Source organism: Mesocricetus auratus, unplaced genomic scaffold, assembly GCF_017639785.1.
Source record: "Mesocricetus auratus isolate SY011 unplaced genomic scaffold, BCM_Maur_2.0 Super-Scaffold_100008, whole genome shotgun sequence".
Taxonomy (NCBI): domain Eukaryota; kingdom Metazoa; phylum Chordata; class Mammalia; order Rodentia; family Cricetidae; genus Mesocricetus; species Mesocricetus auratus.
In genome coordinates this window covers 35,897,876-35,916,446 of record NW_024429192.1, presented here as the reverse complement: position 1 = coordinate 35,916,446, position 18,571 = coordinate 35,897,876, and the positions used below count along the sequence as shown (strand labels likewise).

At 41.9% G+C, this 18,571-nt stretch overlaps 1 protein-coding gene across 2 annotated transcripts in view; it reads right to left on the bottom strand.

Annotated features, from left to right (window-relative positions):
• Tbc1d23 (TBC1 domain family member 23) overlaps positions 1 to 10,871 on the bottom strand; it is a 53,191-nt gene extending 42,320 nt beyond the window's left edge. For both annotated transcript variants that reach the window (XM_040750634.1, XM_040750635.1), the window contains exon 1: positions 10,680 to 10,871. In XM_040750634.1, the coding sequence (XP_040606568.1) occupies positions 10,680 to 10,732 (53 nt within the window). In that variant the 5' untranslated portion in view covers positions 10,733 to 10,871. The remainder of the gene's footprint in view (positions 1 to 10,679) is intronic.
• Between the last annotated feature and the right edge of the window lie 7,700 nt (positions 10,872 to 18,571).

The window sequence follows — 18,571 nt, the reverse complement described above, 5'->3', positions numbered from 1 at the left end:
AGCAATCACCCCTCAGCAAAGAAGCCTCTCTTTACAACAAATGGAGACCCTCACAGAAAACCACAACATGATAAATACTAAGATCAACAGATTGTGGGGAGCCCAGCCCCAACAGACAGAACTACATCACAGTTCCTGTGTCTATGGCTTAGACACATCATAGAAGAGTGTGTGGAAGACTGTAAGAACCAGGAAGTCATATTTGTTTGCCCATATGATGATGGGCATTTGAGTTGTTTCGGGATGGATATTATGACTATCTACTAAACTTAAAGAGCTCTGGAAGAATTAAGAAGCAAATCTACTAAAGAGATGGGAGCAGCTCTTACTGGCTTGCCATTCATTCAGATTTGTCTAGATGTAAGCCACTGTGTGCTCACATTAAGGCATGACGGCTCCATATGTGTGTCTCGTATGTATACATCACTGCTAGCTTTAAGCCTGACCGATTGTTTCTGCCTCTAAAATAACCAGCCAGCCAGCTGCACGCACTGGCCAACAGTATGACAGGAGTATGCTGCAAGCTGTTTCAAGGTTTCACTCGTGCCCTGTACTTCTGATGCTCCCTACTGCACAGCTCATGGGACAGCAGCACCAAACTCTTCTAGACTTATTTTGCTGTGATTGTCAGCATGCTGGTTATAAATTACTGTCCCTGAATGACAGCTGGTAGAGACACAAATAGACAGCTTTGTTACAGATTCATCTGCACAATAGCTATGGATAGTTTGTGACCATAAGGTGCTTTGTGTAGCTTGCTACTTTTAGATGCAATCTCAAACCACCAACACCTTCTAGGAATTTCAACAAAATCAAAGCATGGGACATTCAGAAAGCCCTGGACAAGTCACAGTCATTTGAGAGCTTAACTTATTTATAAAATCTTGTCATCTGGGTTAGTGTCAGAATAGGTATGACTGTCCTAAGTATTTTACTGGATTGTATATTTATAAGCCATAGGGGAACACACCACACTGTTAGCTTAAAACTTAATAAAACTATGATTAGGATTATGTCTATAAAAGCAGCCCTGAGAGACTCTTTTATCAAATAATGCAATCCTTTCTTGAATATGTGTGTTAACCAGAACCCTGTATCAAGTAAAGACGATGCTAAACATACTTCTTTTGGTCAGACATCCCACAAAAATGTGACAGCGACAGGATTTCTTCACTACACAACAGGAAAAGGATAGAGAGACTACAGAAATTCAGTTCTGTAAAAGCTAAAATTAACTATAAATGGAACAAATGCCCATAAGTCTTTTTTTAAGATTTCTTTTTTTACTCACAAGCTATGGAAATCAAGTTGCACCAAATGGTACCCATGGTAGCCCTTGCTCATCTAAGGGAAAACTCAGGGAGTTACTATGCAACTAACAGTTGCATGTGTGAAGCTGAGCTGTGATTGCTCTAACGTTTTCCATAGAGAACTGCAAAGGAGTTTCTCCACTGGTGAACGGTAACCTCCAACTGCTCTAACTTCTTTTCCCCATGCTTTCTCAAGATAAAGTCCTCAGCAGCTTCCTAGCCGGCGTGCAGCTTCCTGTCCACCTGGGTTTACTTACTGGTTTGCTTGCGTGTGAGAGCGTGTGCGCATGCCACAGCACATACGCAGAGGCAACAGGACAACTTCCAGGGTCAGTTTTCTCCCTCCACCACATAGGTCCTGGGGAACTCAGGAAGTCAGGCGTGGCAGCAGGCATCCTTATCTGCTAAGCCATCTCACCAGCCCACTTTCCATAAAGAAATATGTTTTCAGTAAGAGCAATTTACTTGGGAATTAAAAACCCAGAAAACTGTTTGCTTAAAACGAAGAGTGGGATGGAAATAGCAAGGTCTGTCAAAGACATTTCCTGTATCCGTTACAAATTTCTTTTTCTTTTTCATTTTTCAGGAAAGGATTTTTCTGTGCAATATCCCTGGCTGTCCTGGAACCCATTTTGTAGATCAGGCAGGCCTCAAACTCAGAGATTATCTGCTTCTGCCTCCCAAGTGCTGGGATTAAAAGTGTGCGCTGGGAAATGCAAACCAAAACAACTCTGAGATACCATCTCACTCCTGTCAGAATGGCTAAAATCAAAAACACCAATGACAATTTATGCTGGAGAGGATGTGGTGAAAGGGGAACACTCCTCCATTGCTGGTGGGAGTGCCAACTGGTTCAGCCACTTTGGAAATCAGTATGGAGATTCCTCAGAAAAATGGGAATAAACCTACCACAAGACCCAGCAACTCCACTCTTAGGCATATACCCAAAAGATGCCCATTCATATAACAAGGATGTCTGTTTCACTATGTTCATAGCAGCATTATTTGTAATAGCCAGAACTTGGAAGCAACCTAGATGCCCCTCAACCGAAAAGTGGATAGAGAAAATGTGGTACATTTACACAATGGAGTACTATTCAGCAGAAAAAAACAATGGAATCCTGAGATTTGCAGGCAAATGGATGGCACTAGAAGAAACCATCCTGAGCGAGGTAACGCAGTCACAAAAAGAGAAACATGGCATGTACTCTCTCATATGTAGATTTTAGACATAGATCTGGGGAGTGCCAGCCTACAATCCCATGGCCAGAGAGTCTGAGAAACAGAACTTTCATTCAGTGGCTGATGGAAGCAGAGGCAGACTCCCACGGCTAAGCACTGAGCTGAACTCAAGAAATCTAGTGACAGAGAGGGAGGACTGATGACCAAAGGGGTTAAGACTGGGCTGTTGCCGGGCGGTGGTGGCGCATGCCTTTAATCCCAGCACTCGGGAGGCAGAGGCAGGCAGATCTCTGTGAGTTCAAGGCCGGACTGGTCCGACAGCCTCCAAAACAATATAGAGAAACCCTGTGTTGTAAAACCAAAAAAAAAAAAAAAAAAAAAAAAAAAAAGACTGGGCTGTTTTAACTCCCAGAAACAGCTGACCTGACAAGGGTTAGCTCTTGAATCCCAGACTGATGCCTGGGAATCCAGCATGGGACTGATCAAGACCCCCTGAATGTGGGTGCCAGTGAGGAGGTCTAGGTAATCTATTGAGCCTTGGGCAGTAGATCAGTATTTATCCCGAGTATACACATGGACTTTGGGCTCCCATCCAACAATGAGAGTTGCACTCTCACTCTGAACTCTTGGGGGAGGGTCTAGGCTCTGCCCTGGATGAAATGACAGACTATGGATACCCCCATGGAGGGCCTCACCCTCCCTGGGGAAATGAGAGGATGGGGGGGGGGAGGGTTGGTGGGAAGGCACGGGAGGAGGGGAGGAAAAGGGAGAGGGACCTGAAATTGACATGTGAAGCAACCTTGTTTCTAATTTAAATTTAAAAATAAAATATAAAAAAAATATGCACCAACCATACCCAGCTCCATTACAAATTTCTAATTCACCCGAAGTACAATCACTAAAAAGTGAACAACAACAAAACAGTATTATTTTCCTTGAAGATACTGTCTTGGAAAAAAATAGACCAAAGGGGGAAAATGATCATTTTGCAACATCTAGGTAATCTTTTACAAAAGCACTTTACTGATTTAAAAAAAAATTCTACTTTGGCAAGGAATGTATATGCTAGATTCACTTTTTAAAACTGGATTCCAAGCACTGATCAAGGTTTACTTGATAAGAGAGGCTTTCACGTATCTTCATGTTGGTAGTTAAATCTTGATGGAATTTATAAAACAAATCTCAAGAAGTTCTGGTATTCGCTGGTTGTCTTGGTTCCCATATCATCCTAGTACTGGGGCAGGAGGACTGCCACAAACTCAAGGCCAGCCGGGCCTACATACTGGGCTCTAGACCAGTCTAAACCCTGTTACAAACCAAGAAGGATTTCTGGTATTCACCTGAATATTCATATTCTCCTAAGGAGCATTTTCATAACTTTTATCCTTTAAAACAAAGGAGAAGGCCAGTGAGATGACTCAGCAGGTAAAGGTGCTTGCTGCTCACACCTGCTGACCTGAGTCAACCCCAGCATCCACATGAAGGCAGAAGAAGCAAGCCAGTTACACACACACACACACACACACACTAAAAACAACAGACACTCTTTACAGGGGAAATAATACACAGTTTCCTATGTATTTAAAGCAAGTAAGTTACTTATTTCTCCATCACGGAATAAAAGCAACAGAAAAATTGTTGAGTTGTTAAGGTTATCAAAATAGTGTTAATTGTGCACATGTCCTAAGTAGTACCACAATTAAAAATAAACTAACATTTTAATATATGACAGATTTCTTATTAAGTTTAATGTACATATTATATGCATAATATATAATATTAAATATTAATATATAACATCAAATAAATTTATTTTCTATTTAGATGATACATGTAACCATACTTTAAGGCTAAAAACACACAAAAAAAAATTCCCCTGTGATCTGGAGCAGGGATATGAGAACATAATATCATGAGACTAAAAGGCCTATAGAGATATATGTACACATACATATATATATTAATAGTATACTTATACATAAATTTCTCCTTATTGTCCTATCACGTCATGAATTGTCTCTTCTCTAGATATTAGAGAGTTAGTGATGTACATGGCTCACAAAGGTGTCCTTACATGTATACAGGTCCACATTTAGTTAACATATACCTTTGAATACTGATTGTCTCTTCTATAGATATTAGAGAGTTAGTGATGTACACGGCTCACAGGTGTCCTTACATGTATACAGGTCCACATTTAGTTAACATATACCTTTGAATACTGTGCCTTCCAAGACACACAGCCAATTCAACATTTGATCCACGTTTTTATGAGGGCTTTCTTGAGGGGGTCTCTTAGAAGATACGGGAAACAGCTAAGACAAACGCAGTCAGTATAAGAACAGGGCTTACAGGAAGGAGACATTAACTAAGCACAAATCTTCCCTTAACAGGATTTGCCACATGACCTCTATGTCCACCCTCTCACCTCCAAGAAGGCATTAACAGTAATTCTTAGCTTCCTGTCTAAAACTCTACTGTAAGATGCATACCGTCTGTAGGTGTGCACGTTAGTATGTAGCAGGAAAAGCTCCACACAAATGCTATAAACTTTGCTTGCATTTCCTTTCTAAAATTCTTAACTATCACCTGGTATGGTTTGAATCTGAAATAACCTCCTCACAGGCTCCCATGAGAACAACTGGCCTCACACTGCGGCACTACTTTTTATGATTCCTTCTGACAAAACGATGGGTTGAGGCAACCAGAACATGGCACTACAGTGACCACCTCTGGCTTTAATACTGCACTTTCCCCCTGAAACTTGACCCAGCAGCCTGATATAAAGCGTACTCAGTGGATATTGTCGAGCCATGAATGCTTTGCTAAACGATTTTGCTTTCTGATATGTAAGGCTGGGTATTGTCTTTGGGTGACACCAAACAGATGCCACATTTCAGCACTGTGTGGCAGAAATGCTCTACCAAGCACAGTTTTATCAACTCTCTTCACAACTGTCCCCTTCATAAACTGGCTGTACATAACAGATGTACATTAAATTGTGGGTGCTTCTTTATAGAGCTGATTCTTTTACAACTAAAAAAGTTTAATACTTGAAGAGTCCAGCAACACCTTAGAATCACGAATTAAAGAACATATTGAGTAAAGTTTTTTGGATTAAATAAGTTCAGGATGCCAATAATCATATAATTAAAAGAAAAAAGTTTGGTTATAGATTTGGATCTCTAAGGAATATTTAATAAAGAAATACTCAGAAAATAAAAGTATATGAGTCAGGCAATGGTGGCATATACCTTTAATCTCAGGAGGAAGAAACAAGTGATCTCTGTGAGTTCGAGGCCAGCCTGGTCTACAGATCGAGTTCCAGGTCAGGCTCCAAAGCAATACAGAGAAATCCTGTCTCAAAAAAAAAACAAAAAACAAAAAAAAAACAAACAAAAAAAGAAATCAAAAGAAAAAGAATTTAACTTTGATTTTATCTGTTCAAACTCTAGACTAGTTTTTTAAATTACCTTTAAATCATCTTAAGTTGTAAACATTTTGTGAAGGATTTCACTTTGCATGACTACTTCTAGAGAAGTGGGAAGCTTAAACAAATTGTCTTCTTTTCCAAGAGGAATGAGCATTATACCAGCCAGAAACTAGCTCAAGGGAACATGAACATTAAAATGTATATGAAACAATAGCTTGGTATGCATTGCTCATGGGTCACATATGTTCATCCAGCAAACATTTACTGCGCTACCTGCTACCAGGCATTCCCCTTGAGAAGTTCCCTACCTATAAAGTAGTAAGTGAGATGGCTCAGTGGTTAATGTGCTCTCTGCTGAGCCTCATTACCCGTGTTCAATAACCAGAACACACATGATGGGAAATGGACTCCTGACAGACCTCTACATGTCTCTCACACACATAATAAATTAAACACATGAACACACATATGTACACAAAAATGTTAAATAAATAATAGAGCTATGTGATTAGATAAAATAATATAGAAATAACATAATAGAGAAAATAAATTCCTCTGACTTACTCATTCCGAGATATATTTTATCCATATCTAGTAAACTGAAGTGCATGCAGTTCATGAACAAACAGAACTGATATCACACAGGAACTACTCAGAAATGAAGAATCTCAGATCCCACCTAAGAGCTACTAAATGGGCCTGCATTTTTAATAAGCTCCAAGGGAATTCCAATATATGTTTAAATTTAGGAAGAACTGGTGATTTAAAACATAATTAAGCCGGGTAGTAGTGTCACACGCCTTTAATCCCAGCACTCCAAAGGCAGAGGCAGGTGGATCTCTGTGAGTCTGAGGTCAGCCTGGTCTACAGAGCTAGTTCTAGGACAGCCAGAGCTGTTATACAGAGAAACACTGTCTGGAAAAAAAAACAAAACAAAACAAAACCTAAAACCCAGTAAATACACACAAGTGTATCCCTGGCTGGCCTGGAACTCACTTTGGCTTCAAACTCTCTTCAAGAGTGGCATGTCCAATCAGGCCCACTGTAGTTTATGTTCTTAAATTTATGATCATAAATTCCTTAAGGACAGGGACCTATGTTTTTTTCTCTCCTCTCTTCCCCCTGCATCCTTCCTTCCTCTCTTCCCCCTCCCTCCCCTTTCACCTCTTTCTTCCTCATACTCTGGCTATTTCATGCTCTGTGGTTTCTGAGACAAGGTCTCACTCTGTAGCTTAGGCTGCCCTAAAACTTACTGTGTAGCTCAGGTTAGCCTTGAACTTTCACCAATTCCCCTGCACCAGTCTCCTGAGTGAATAGTGCTAGGATTAGGAGTAAGCCACCATGTCCAGCCTAGTTTGATATGTACTCATAAGGATGAGTTTGGTGGTAATATGCACAATACACTTTGGAAAACTTTACACGTGACAAAGAAAAATTAAAACAGGAAAGCTAAACTAAAAACAATTCTGTAGCAATGTTGGGTCCCAGCCCCCACAGATTTCTGTGCTTTGCTTGTCAGCTGATAGCCACAGGTGCATCCGGTTCTCTAGTCCTGGCTTACAGCCCCAGCCTTGCCCAACTGCCATCCATATCAAGCACAAGGAAAACAAGAGCTCTTACACCTGGGGTTTCTTCACTGCGTTGTAAGTCTGTATATAAGGCTGCTCACTCCTTACGGCAGACACACACACTCTCTCTCTCTCTCTCTCTCTCTCTCTCTCTCTCTCTCTCTCTCTCTCTCTCACTCCTTACGGCAGACACACACACACACTCTCTCTCTCTCTCTCTCTCTCTCTCTCTCTCTCTCTCTCTCTCTCTCTCTCTCTCCCCCCCCGCAATAAAGGCGACAGATGCATTCTCTTAGCACAAACAGTCGGATGTCTTGTCTTTCACTTCCCAATATCTCACCCTGTTCAGATGCCACATAACAATCTATTTACCAAGCACTCGAGGAAAAGTGGGTTTACTTACATATGACTCCCAATCCCAAAGTCTTTCCTTACTCTATGGGAATTTGTGGGGGGAGGGGCCTGGAGAGAAGAAAGGGTAGAAGAGATGGAGGGAGACTACAAATCATAACAAGCATTCATGGAAATAAAATAAGTAACAGTGGGAACCCATTCCAAATATACGATGCTGGCTAGCTTTATGTCAACATGACACAAGGTAAAGTCATCCAAGTCGAGGAAACCTCAATTGAGAAAATGCCTTCATAAAATCAGGCTGGAGGCAAGCCTGTAGGGCATTTCTTAGTGATTGATGTGGAAAGGCCTAGCCTATTGTGGGTGCTGCCATCCCTGGGCTGGTGGTCCTGAGTTCTATAAGGAAGCAGGCTGAGCAAGCCATCAGGAGCAAGCTGGTAAGCAGCACCCCTCCAAGACCTCCGCATCAGCTCCTGCCCTGTGTGAGTCCATGACCTCACTTCCTTTAATGACTGCAATATGGAAATGTAGTCAAATAAACTCTTTCCTCCCCAAGTTGCTTTGGTCATGGCATTTCATTATAGCAAAAGTAATGCTAACTAAGACACAGACTATAAAGGAAATTTTAAGAGAATAAATGCAGCGGGGAGGTGGTGCTGCATGTCTTTAATCCCAGCAGGTGGATCTCTGTCAGTTCAAGGCCAGCCTGGTCTACAGAGTGAGTTTACAGGACAGCCAGGGATGTAACACAGAGAAAAACTATCTTGAAAAAAGCCAAAACAAACAAAAAACACCTCAACCTAAGAACTTTCCTCCTTACATTGCTTTAACTCAGAAAAATCCACCCCTATAGTCCTCAATCAGTTGACTAAAGGCAGTTTATAATACAATTCAATCTTTCCAAACTGTAAACTTAAGGCTATAACAAGAAAGGCCACGTTCGAGAAATTTCTGTATCACTGATTTTTAAAAAGTTTCCATTATGTGTTAAAATCTCCTCACTAAGCTGGCAATATAGCTCAGTGTGTTTACAATGTACGAGGCCCTCTGGTGGGTTTCCAGCGTCATCCCCAGACTGATTTTCTATACCTGTCTTCTCTTAAGCAGTTGTAGTTACCACTCTCCCAACAAATCATTAGTTTTCTTGCCTAAGCCCCTGCTTCTGCCATTTTTCTATTATCTTAATGGCACGATACTATTTAGTACTTACACTAGTCATGTAGTGTGGTATTTAATATTTGACATGTGGCTAGAGCAACTGAAATTCAGTATAAGTGTAAAGTGTATTGATCTTCTTCATATGGGTAAAAATGGAAAACTGAAGCTGGGCATAATGGTGCACACCTTTAATCCTAGCACTTGGGAGGCAGAGGTCAGTGGATCCCTGTGAGTCCCGCCAAGGCTACATAGATTGTTACAGCCAGCTAGGGCTACACAATGAGACCCTGCCATAAATGAAAAAAATTTTAAATAATGAGTACATGTTAAATAACACATTGGATATGTTTTTAAAAATACAGTAAAAGTTTTTATTTTTTTTTAGTTTTCAATGAGGCAAAAGGAAATTTTTTTTACTTCTGTAGCTCTATACTTATTTTGAACATCGTTAAGGTAAATCTTACTAAATCTTCAGAGTCTAACACAGACCAGTGCCTCCATGAAACTTCTGTAATGTATGTTGAGGTGGCTTCTGTCTCATCTGTCCACTAAAAGCTACTTGAAAGAAACAAGATTTACATTTTCCCCTACACTCAATAAAACCTGCACTAAAATACCGATGTCCACTAACTGGGGTGAAAGTCTCAATTACTGTATTATCTATCCCTTCCAACTATTCCCATTTTCCTCAGTTAGTAAAGTATATGTCTACCAATTCCTTGCATTGTGTTTAGGTAAACAGTAGCATAATCAATGTAAAAACAGTGTGAACAGAAAAAAAAATCCATGAGTATTACATGCGATCAATATACTTTGATCAACAGATCAAACTACTTCAATAGTAGAAACGTTTACCAATAAATTAATGATGCTGAGTGGAAAAAAATGCCTACCAAAAGGTTTTGGAAGGGTTTGGGTTTACATACAGTTGGTAGAGATTGAGACCTGGGTTCAGTCTCCAGCACTACATACACCCGGAAAGACGGAGCTTGCCTATAACTCAACATGAGAAAGCAAGCGTATCAGATAGATGTTCAGCCATCCTCAGCCACACAAAAAGTTACATGAGTCCCTTAAAACGCAAAATCGCCCCACAGTCCCAGTGGGGCAGACATGCAAACGCTTGGAAGAAACAATAACAAAATCTAATACGCCATCCAAAGGTATGAAATCAAGTTGTGAGCAAAGTGGTGGGAAGGAAAAATAACACTTGAGAAAGACAAATGTTGGAGACTGTCGGGAGACAAACAAAATTAATTAAAAAACAAAAACAAAACTGAATTCTGCTGGGTGTGTCTCCCAACCTCTGCACTGCCAAAGGTCTTGCTTCAGATGGTCTGAGCTCTTCATCAAGCAACTTCCTCCTTAGCGCGCCCACTCCAACTCCCTGGCTAGGCACTCGGAGAACCCAGCGTTGAAGCCACCCTCTCTGCTGGACCAAGAGGGAGGACCTGGCAGGCGCAGATCCGGGACGACCCAGGAATTCCCGGGATTCCGCCCCGGCTGCGGGAGCCCACGGGCAAAGGGACCCGGAGACGGAGGGGGCGGGGCAGGAGACCCGGAGCAGGACAGGTGCCTCGCTGCACGCCCGGCCAGCCGGCAGCTCCGGAACGTGCAGGACCGGGAAGAAGAAGGGAGGGGGCCGCTGGGAATTAAACCTGGGCTCGCACTCACCAGCTGTCCCCGCCCGACGTTGACAGTGGCAGAAGCTCTTCTCCTTCCGCCATTGCTGTTGACGTCCACGTCACTGTGCCGAAAAGTGGACCTGGAGCCGAGGCTGTCTCTGAGAGTCGGTGTCGTAAAAGGAGTTATGAAGTCTGAGACGGAGGCTCGCCCGAACGAAAGAGGAGGGTGGCAAGGAACGGGAGGGATGCGACGTCACCGCGTCCCGAGGGCGAAAGGCGGAGCCTGGCGCTTGCGGGAGGCCGCGCTCGCGGAAGACCACATATCCCAGGATGCCATGGGGCCGCGAACGAAGTGGGAGGGGCACGAAGTTTGTGGGCGGGACCTCGGGAAGTAGGCGGGGCGCGCAGAGAAGGCGTGGCTCAGAGGAGGAGGTTTGTGAATGAGAAGCATCCCTGCCTGGGCGTCTCCTCAGCGTCTGCATTCCTATTTGGGGTGGAACTGTGAGTTAGTGGAGACAGGAAGGCAAGCAAGCACGAATTCACAGAGAAGGTGAGCTGCGTGGAAAGTAAGGAAAAGGCAGAACACCTCATCTGTAAGGACCATTAAAAAAAAAAGGCCGAGGCCGGGGATAGTGCAATGTACAATGCTTGCCCAGTGTCTTCATTCCATCACCAGCGCCACGAGAAAATAAAAAATACACCAAAAGCTCCGTACTCTGTCTGAATACCTGAAAGTCATAAATCAAACTACTCTGTAAAGAAATAGCGTTGTAGCCCTCACAAGCCAGGAGAATCAACTCTAGTTAGAATTCTGAAACTGGAATTCCAGTTTAAGAAAGATGTCAAGAAGATCATTCCCTTCCTACCCCATGTCCCGTTTGTCCTCCTGGCTGGCGCTCCCTGTTCCACACCAGGCTTCATCGCAGTACCAGTATTAGCAAAACTCGAGCCCCTTGGCCACCCTAGACCACTCCAGATTCAGGACAGACCAGAAGAAATACTTGTAGGTCCTAGGAACAACGGTGTGGTTAACTACACACAACGTGAATAAATCTGAAATTTTCATGTTAAATGAGCAACACAGATTACAAACAAATGGCGTTGTTTATATTTGGTATCAGTATAATAGGAATAGATACATGTACACTGGAAAATGCAGAGGTGATCCGTAGAAAAATTGGGAAGGCAATTAAATTTTATATGGGACAGGAATTACCAGAGAGAGCATTAAGGAAAGTACATTTCTGTTTAATTATGGTTTGCTTTGTTTGTTTTTGTTTTGTTTTGAGACAGGGCCTTACTATTTAGCCTTGACTGTCTTGGAACTCCCTACATAGACCAGGTTGGCCTGAAACTCATAGATATCCACTTGCCCTCTGCCTCCTGAGTGCTAGAATTAAAGGGTTGCATCTCCAAGCCCAGCTTGTGTTTGTGTTTTAGAGATGGGTTTTTTTGGTTGTATTACCAAGCTTGGTCTTGACTCCAGGCTGGTATCTTTGAGCTCATAGACGCAAGTATTCTTTTTACCTCAGTGTCTCAAGTAGAGAGTATGTCAGATGTCTGCCACTCTACTGGCTCTAATATTTAAGTTCTAATTTTAGGAGCCTTCGGGGGTGCCCATTATTTTTTATAAAATATACATTGATACCTAAAATGCTCCATAATTATAAAGAATTTAAACAGTGTAGTACAGGTGTCATAGTTATAACTCCAAACATGTTGACTTTCCTTTCAAAAAAGAGATAATAAAAAGCTGAACATTATTGCAGTCACTTCGAAGCCTGGAGATGTGTAATGTCCGGTTCTTCATTGCAGAAAATTCCTTTTCACATAGAATGTGGCTTTAGGTGAGCATTATCAATCAATCAATCAATGAAAGGTGTGACTCCAGGTCAGATCATCATCCTAATGCACAGACACTCTGATGGAATCCTTCCGTTGTTCCTGGAGGTTTACAGAAAAGTGGCTCAAACAATCTTTGGTCAGTGACATGCAAGCAATTGTTCACTGGTCAAGGTGATTCCAGGCTCCACGTGCAGTTCATTTTCAGTGTAATCAAACCAGTGACTGCATTATAGTCTATGCTATTAAAGGTATATTAGTTATTATTTTCAGACAGTTCTTCACTCTGTGAAAGTACGTTGAAACTTTAGACTTCTTCATCTGTTCAAACCAGCTATGCAAGCATGGGACTCAAACAGGTCGAGGATCCAGGCCAGGGCAAGCACTGTGCTTGTTTGAATGGTCTGCTCCTGCCATCTTGAAATTAGTGTTTTGTGTTTGGTAGCCCATTCCAAACCCCGCCCTCAGGGTGCCAAGGGCAGGCCCTCCCCTGGAGTCACCTCAGTACAGACTCTAAAAGCCTGCCATTGGTGGCTCCACCCTGGAGGGCATTAAAAGCCTCCACCTATGGGATTTACTTCCTGGTTCCTGGTTTTCTGTTCCCCTAGGACCACCCAGGAATGCTTTGCTCAGATTAAACCTGGATTTATTAATTCAGTCTGATTGGCTGATTGCATCAGCAGCGGTGGGTTTCCATTACCCTTTCCACTAACCAGGATTTTTAAACATAACGTCTGGAACAAAGAGTCTTCTTTTTTTTTCTTTTCTTTTCCTTCTTCCTTCCTTCCTTCCTCCCTGTCTCTTTCTTTTCTCCCTCCCTCCCTCCCTCCCTCCCTCCCTCCTTTCTTTCGCTTGTTTTAGACAGGATTTCTCTGTGTTGTGTAAGCCTGGCTGTCCTGGAACTTTCTCTGCAGACCTGCCTGGCTTCAAACTCTAAGATCCACCTGCCCTTGCCCGTCGAGTGCTAGGATTAAAGGGGTGCACCCCTACGCATACTTGAGTCTTACAGTTTGCATTTTGCTCCAGTGCTCACTGTTAGGACAGCTATTGCTCCATAAAGTAAATAGCATCTTAATGTCTACTGCGGGGGATTTCCTTTGGTAGTAATACTGTCAGGGGCATTTGTTCATTTCTCATCCTCCTATTTCAAGTTCCCCATAATCTTCCTTTGAGACCATGATGTTCATAATGAATCCCATTCCTCCAATGGCAGTTGGAGGCATATGTTTCCGGAGTCAACTCCTCACAACATCGGGACGCTTTTGGTTGTGTTCTTGAGTAGCGCCTGCCCTCTGGTTCATTCTCCCTGCTGTTTGGGTTGTTAATATCCAAGCTGCTGAGCTAGCACATTTCAGCGGCAGTCAGTCTTTGTCCTTTCTAATTTCTCTTTTGTTCTTTCTCAGCATTGTCTTCTCCTTGCTTGGTCTTCTGAAAAAAACAAATCCCACAGTGGATTATTGATGAGGCTGCTGAGATAGTGTGGGTAGCTGTGCTTGTTGAGTCCTCTCTCTCATCATAAGGTCTTGCTTTTGCTGGCGCTGGCTTTCCACATTTCCCCTAACATGTCCCATTAGAGTCCTTTTGTATTGTTTTTATAAGCTTGGTGCTAAGCTTAGGTGCCGTTGATAGTGGTGACATGTGCACAATGCTGTCCAGTCACAACATCATCCAGTGAGACGTTGTGTCCCCAGCCTACATTTATGCATTAGTCCTCCCATCCTAAAGAAAACGTATAATATTTTCACATTATCCTTGGATGAAACCAAATTTTATTTTCAAAGGAGGGTGTTTTACATGAATTGTAGAAAACATAAAAATGCTGTTATCAGCCGGGCGTTGGTGGCGCACGCCTTTAATCCCAGCACTCGGGAGGCAGAGGCAGGCGGATCTCAGTGAGTTCGAGGCCACCCTGGTCTACCGAGGAGTTCCAGGACAGCCTCCAAAACAATGCAGAGAAACCCTGTCTCGAAAAAAAAAAAACCAAAAAAAAAATGCTGTTATCAGGCTAGAGAGATTGCTCAGTGGCACTAGCTGCTCTTCCAGAGGACCAGAGTTCAATTCCTATCACCCACATGGCAGCTCACAGCTGTTTGTAACTCCAGTTCCAGCAGATCTGGCATCCTACCACAGACATATATGCAGGCAAACCATCAATGTGCATAAAGTAAAAATAAATTAATTATTTAAAAAGTGCTATTATCCATTGTTTGGTGTTTGGGGTTGTGGTGGTTTGAATGAAAAATGACTCCCATAGACTCAGGGAGTGGCATTATTGGAGATGTGGCCTTGTTGGAGTAGGTGTGGCCATGCTAGAGGAAATGTGTCTCTGGGGGTGGACTTTAAGGTTTCAGAAGCTCAAGCCAGGCCCAGTGTTACTCTCTTCCTCCTGCCTGCAGATCTAGATGTAGAACTCTCAGTTCCTTCTCCAGCACTATGTCTGCCTACATGTCACCATGTCCCACCATGATGATAAACCTCTGAAACTGTAAGCCACCCCAATTAATTGTTTTCTTTTATAACAGTTGCTGTGGTCATGGTGTCTCTTCACAGCAATAGAAACCCTGAGACAGGATCATATAATTGTGTGATTTATGTTGTATAACATATTAATTCATACTATTTCTATAACAAATATCAAATTCTAATAAATATTGTTAAATGAACTGAGGGGTTTGGGAAAGTATTTTAGAATAGATGAAACCATTAAACTACCTAGAAATAACTGGTTGGTATCCAGAACAACTAGGGTTATGAACTGATCTGTGTGGTCATAGTAACTGAATTATATGGTAGTTTCTTTTATTGGTTTTATTCATTTATTTAATAACTTAAATTAGATCTTGTCTGTTTCAAATTTCTAGGCTCAACTGATTCTCCTGCCTCAACTTCCTGAGTAGCTGGGAATATAACACATTCTACCACACTTGAATTCTTTACTTTTCATTATAGAATTACAGTGTGTGTGTGTGTATGTGTGTGTCTGGTGAAGGGGATGTATGACTTACAACTCTTGATAATTTACCCCATATTAATACAGTCCTTTTATGACTCATGTACATTCTCAGGTAATGATGATAGTAAGATATTGTAGTCTACCTGTGTCTAACAAATTACCTCATAACTCAATTACTTGAAAGAAGAAGTGCTTGTTATCTCTCAATTTCTGTGCATCAGAAATTTGGGAACAGCTTAATTGTATGTTAAGGCTTGGGTTTTTGTGTTGTTCTGCTTGAGACAAGGTCCCATTGTATAGCCCTGGCTGGCCTGTAATTGGCTACATAGACCATTTTGGCCTCAAACTCACTAAGACTTATCTGCCTCTACTCCTGAGTGCTAGGATTAAAGAGTCTTTTGAAGTCATGATCAAGATATCAGCCATGGTGGCAGTCATAAAGTCAAAGGAAAGCTTCACTGGGAATAAATGGTCACTCCCTTCCATGGTTGGCCATTCACACAGCTGACAAGCCTTTTAGGCCCACCCTATATAAACTTCTTCATGGCCTGCTTCAGTGTCCTTTTGACATGGGGACTGTTGTCCCCAAGAATAAGAGTTGAACAGAGGGAGCCGGGCGTTGGTGGCGCACACCTTTAATCCCAGCACTCGGGAGGCAGAGGCAGGCGGATCTCTGTGAGTTCGAGACCAGCCTGGACTACGAGTTCCAGGACAGCCTCCAAAGCCACAGAGAAACCCTGTCTCGAAAAACCAAAAACCAAAAAACAAAAAAGAGTTGAACAGAGGGACTGTCAAAATAGCTCAGTGGGTAAAGATGCTCACCACCAATCCTAACAATCTGAACTTGAGCTGAGAAAGAGGGAACAAACTCACTCAAATTGTTCTGACCTACACTCACATGAGAGATAGAGAGAGAGAGAGAGAGAGAGAGAGAGAGAGAGAGAGAGAGAGAGAGAGAGAGAGAATGTAAAAAAAAGTAAGAAAAGAATTTAGTAGAAACTGAGATCAAAATCGCAACTGTTTTTCTGCTCAGTCCCATCACTTCCACAATATCCTATGTATCAGCTATATGGTGAGGAGGTAAATTATGTGGGGCTTGGATGACAAAGACAACAATCTCCATGTTAGAGGCTGGCTGCATGTTAGATCCTACAGATTCATCATTGCCCCATTGTGTTTGGTACTGATGTCCCTGTTCATATTACCTCAGCCTTCTTTTTATGTTCTGCCTCCTCCAAACTTGTAGAAGATTAAAGCCCTTTCTTCTGGGCAAAAACAACATTGTGTGGTCTTTGTTGTTTCTTTGTTTTATTTTGTAAGATAGCATCTTGAATTCTTCAACTCTGAAAATAACAAACATTTATAAAAGTTCCTAGACCCCACTAACACAAAATGCAAAGTTAAAAGCATAGATTTCTCAACATTCTTGCAACAGAACAAAGTATCTATTTTTGTTTGTGAAGCTGTCATGTGAGAGTTTCAGGATTTCAGACATTTCTGGGAATTTCCCTTTTATCTGATAAGGACAAATGTTTTCACAATTATCCAAAGAATTTCAAGTATTGGTAACCTTGAATTCCAATCAAGGAGTCACATTCCAAGACACTTTAAAGTATTGAAGCTTAACATTTAATTTAATGATGAACAAAAACAAGTTAATTCCCATTCGCAGATGAGGAGTAAATAGTTGGCAGCAATTTCAAGTCTGCTTTTAATCCATTTACAAGTGTTAAGCAAACAGTGATTAACACAACTAGCTGGAAACAATGACACTTCTCTATGTGTTTCTAGTAAATGACTCTTAATAGGCTGTATAGATGAACCCAAAGCAAACATTTGGAGAGACTGCCTCGTTCTTGAGTTTGGGGTGTTTAATATGGAAGCCTGTTTTACTTTCCTCGTTCCAAGTGTGTTCCCAAATGTTCCAAGTAAAATGCTCTTCTTCATGGGGTCGAGTCACTCCTGGTTGGAAACAGGGATAGTAAACAGTATACAAGTGAAACTATACTAGTTTTAAGAGGTGAGTTCTTGATTTTTGTGAATGAATACCTGTAAGGACACACAATTTGTAAGTAGTGTCCTTTAGAAGATGGCAGTGTTGTTTTTATGTATATATTTAGGGAATGTCTTTATTCAGCCCAGATAGCCTCCCTTTTAGGTGTATGCCCTTCAAAATAAGAAAGTTATCAATGAATAACCAAGGGTAGTTAGAGGACATTATATGATATGTGCTTTAAAAATAATGCATGTGCCCTAATTTCTACAAATATGGTTATTTATAATCTGCATGCCAAGCTTACTTGAAATGAATACAGAGTTTAAAGAAAATACTAAGACATCATGAATATGAAAATGACCACAGGGGCAAAGACTTGTATTGGTGTATGCTACAAATGTGGTCCAACACATTTGTATATAGCAGTATCATGTTATAATGCTAAATGGGTGAATGCCTCTGGTTTACATAAAGAGTTTCTTCTCTGGACTGGAGAAATGTCTCAGAGGTTAGGAGTGAATAAAAATGAGGACGTGATTGCTACAAGGTATGATCAAGGAGAAGAATTATATTGTAGATATGAGGCAGAGTTCAGCCAGAGACATCTAGAAGGGTCCAGACAGAACCAGGCGATGGCAGGGGCTGGGGTGGGATGGGCAAGAGGAACAAGAAAACATATGTATGGAATGGCAGGTTTATATAGGAATGAGAAGCTGGGGGAAGGGAGTGGAGCCCAGCCCCTGGACTGGATGGACATAGGGTCGTAGGCTGGGTGATAAGCGCTGGGAAGAGCCACTGGTAATGAATGAGCCTTGAACAGGTTTCTTTGGGACCTGACAAAGAGCACTTGTTGCTTTTGCAGAAGACCTGGGTTTGGTTCTCTGCACCCACACAGTAGGAACACACCATGAGGAATTCAGTTCCAGAGAATTCGTTGACATTGTCTGACCTCCTCAGGAACCAGGAACAAACATGGTGCACATGCATGCACATGGGCAAAATACTTACACATAAAATGAAGAATCCTTAAAAAATTACTTCAACTTAATAATATTGCTGTTTGTTTATTTCTGATAATCAACAACTAACTTCCTACCGTTAATTCCCTCCTATAAACCGATAGCCCCTGGATTTATGTTTCCAATTGTGC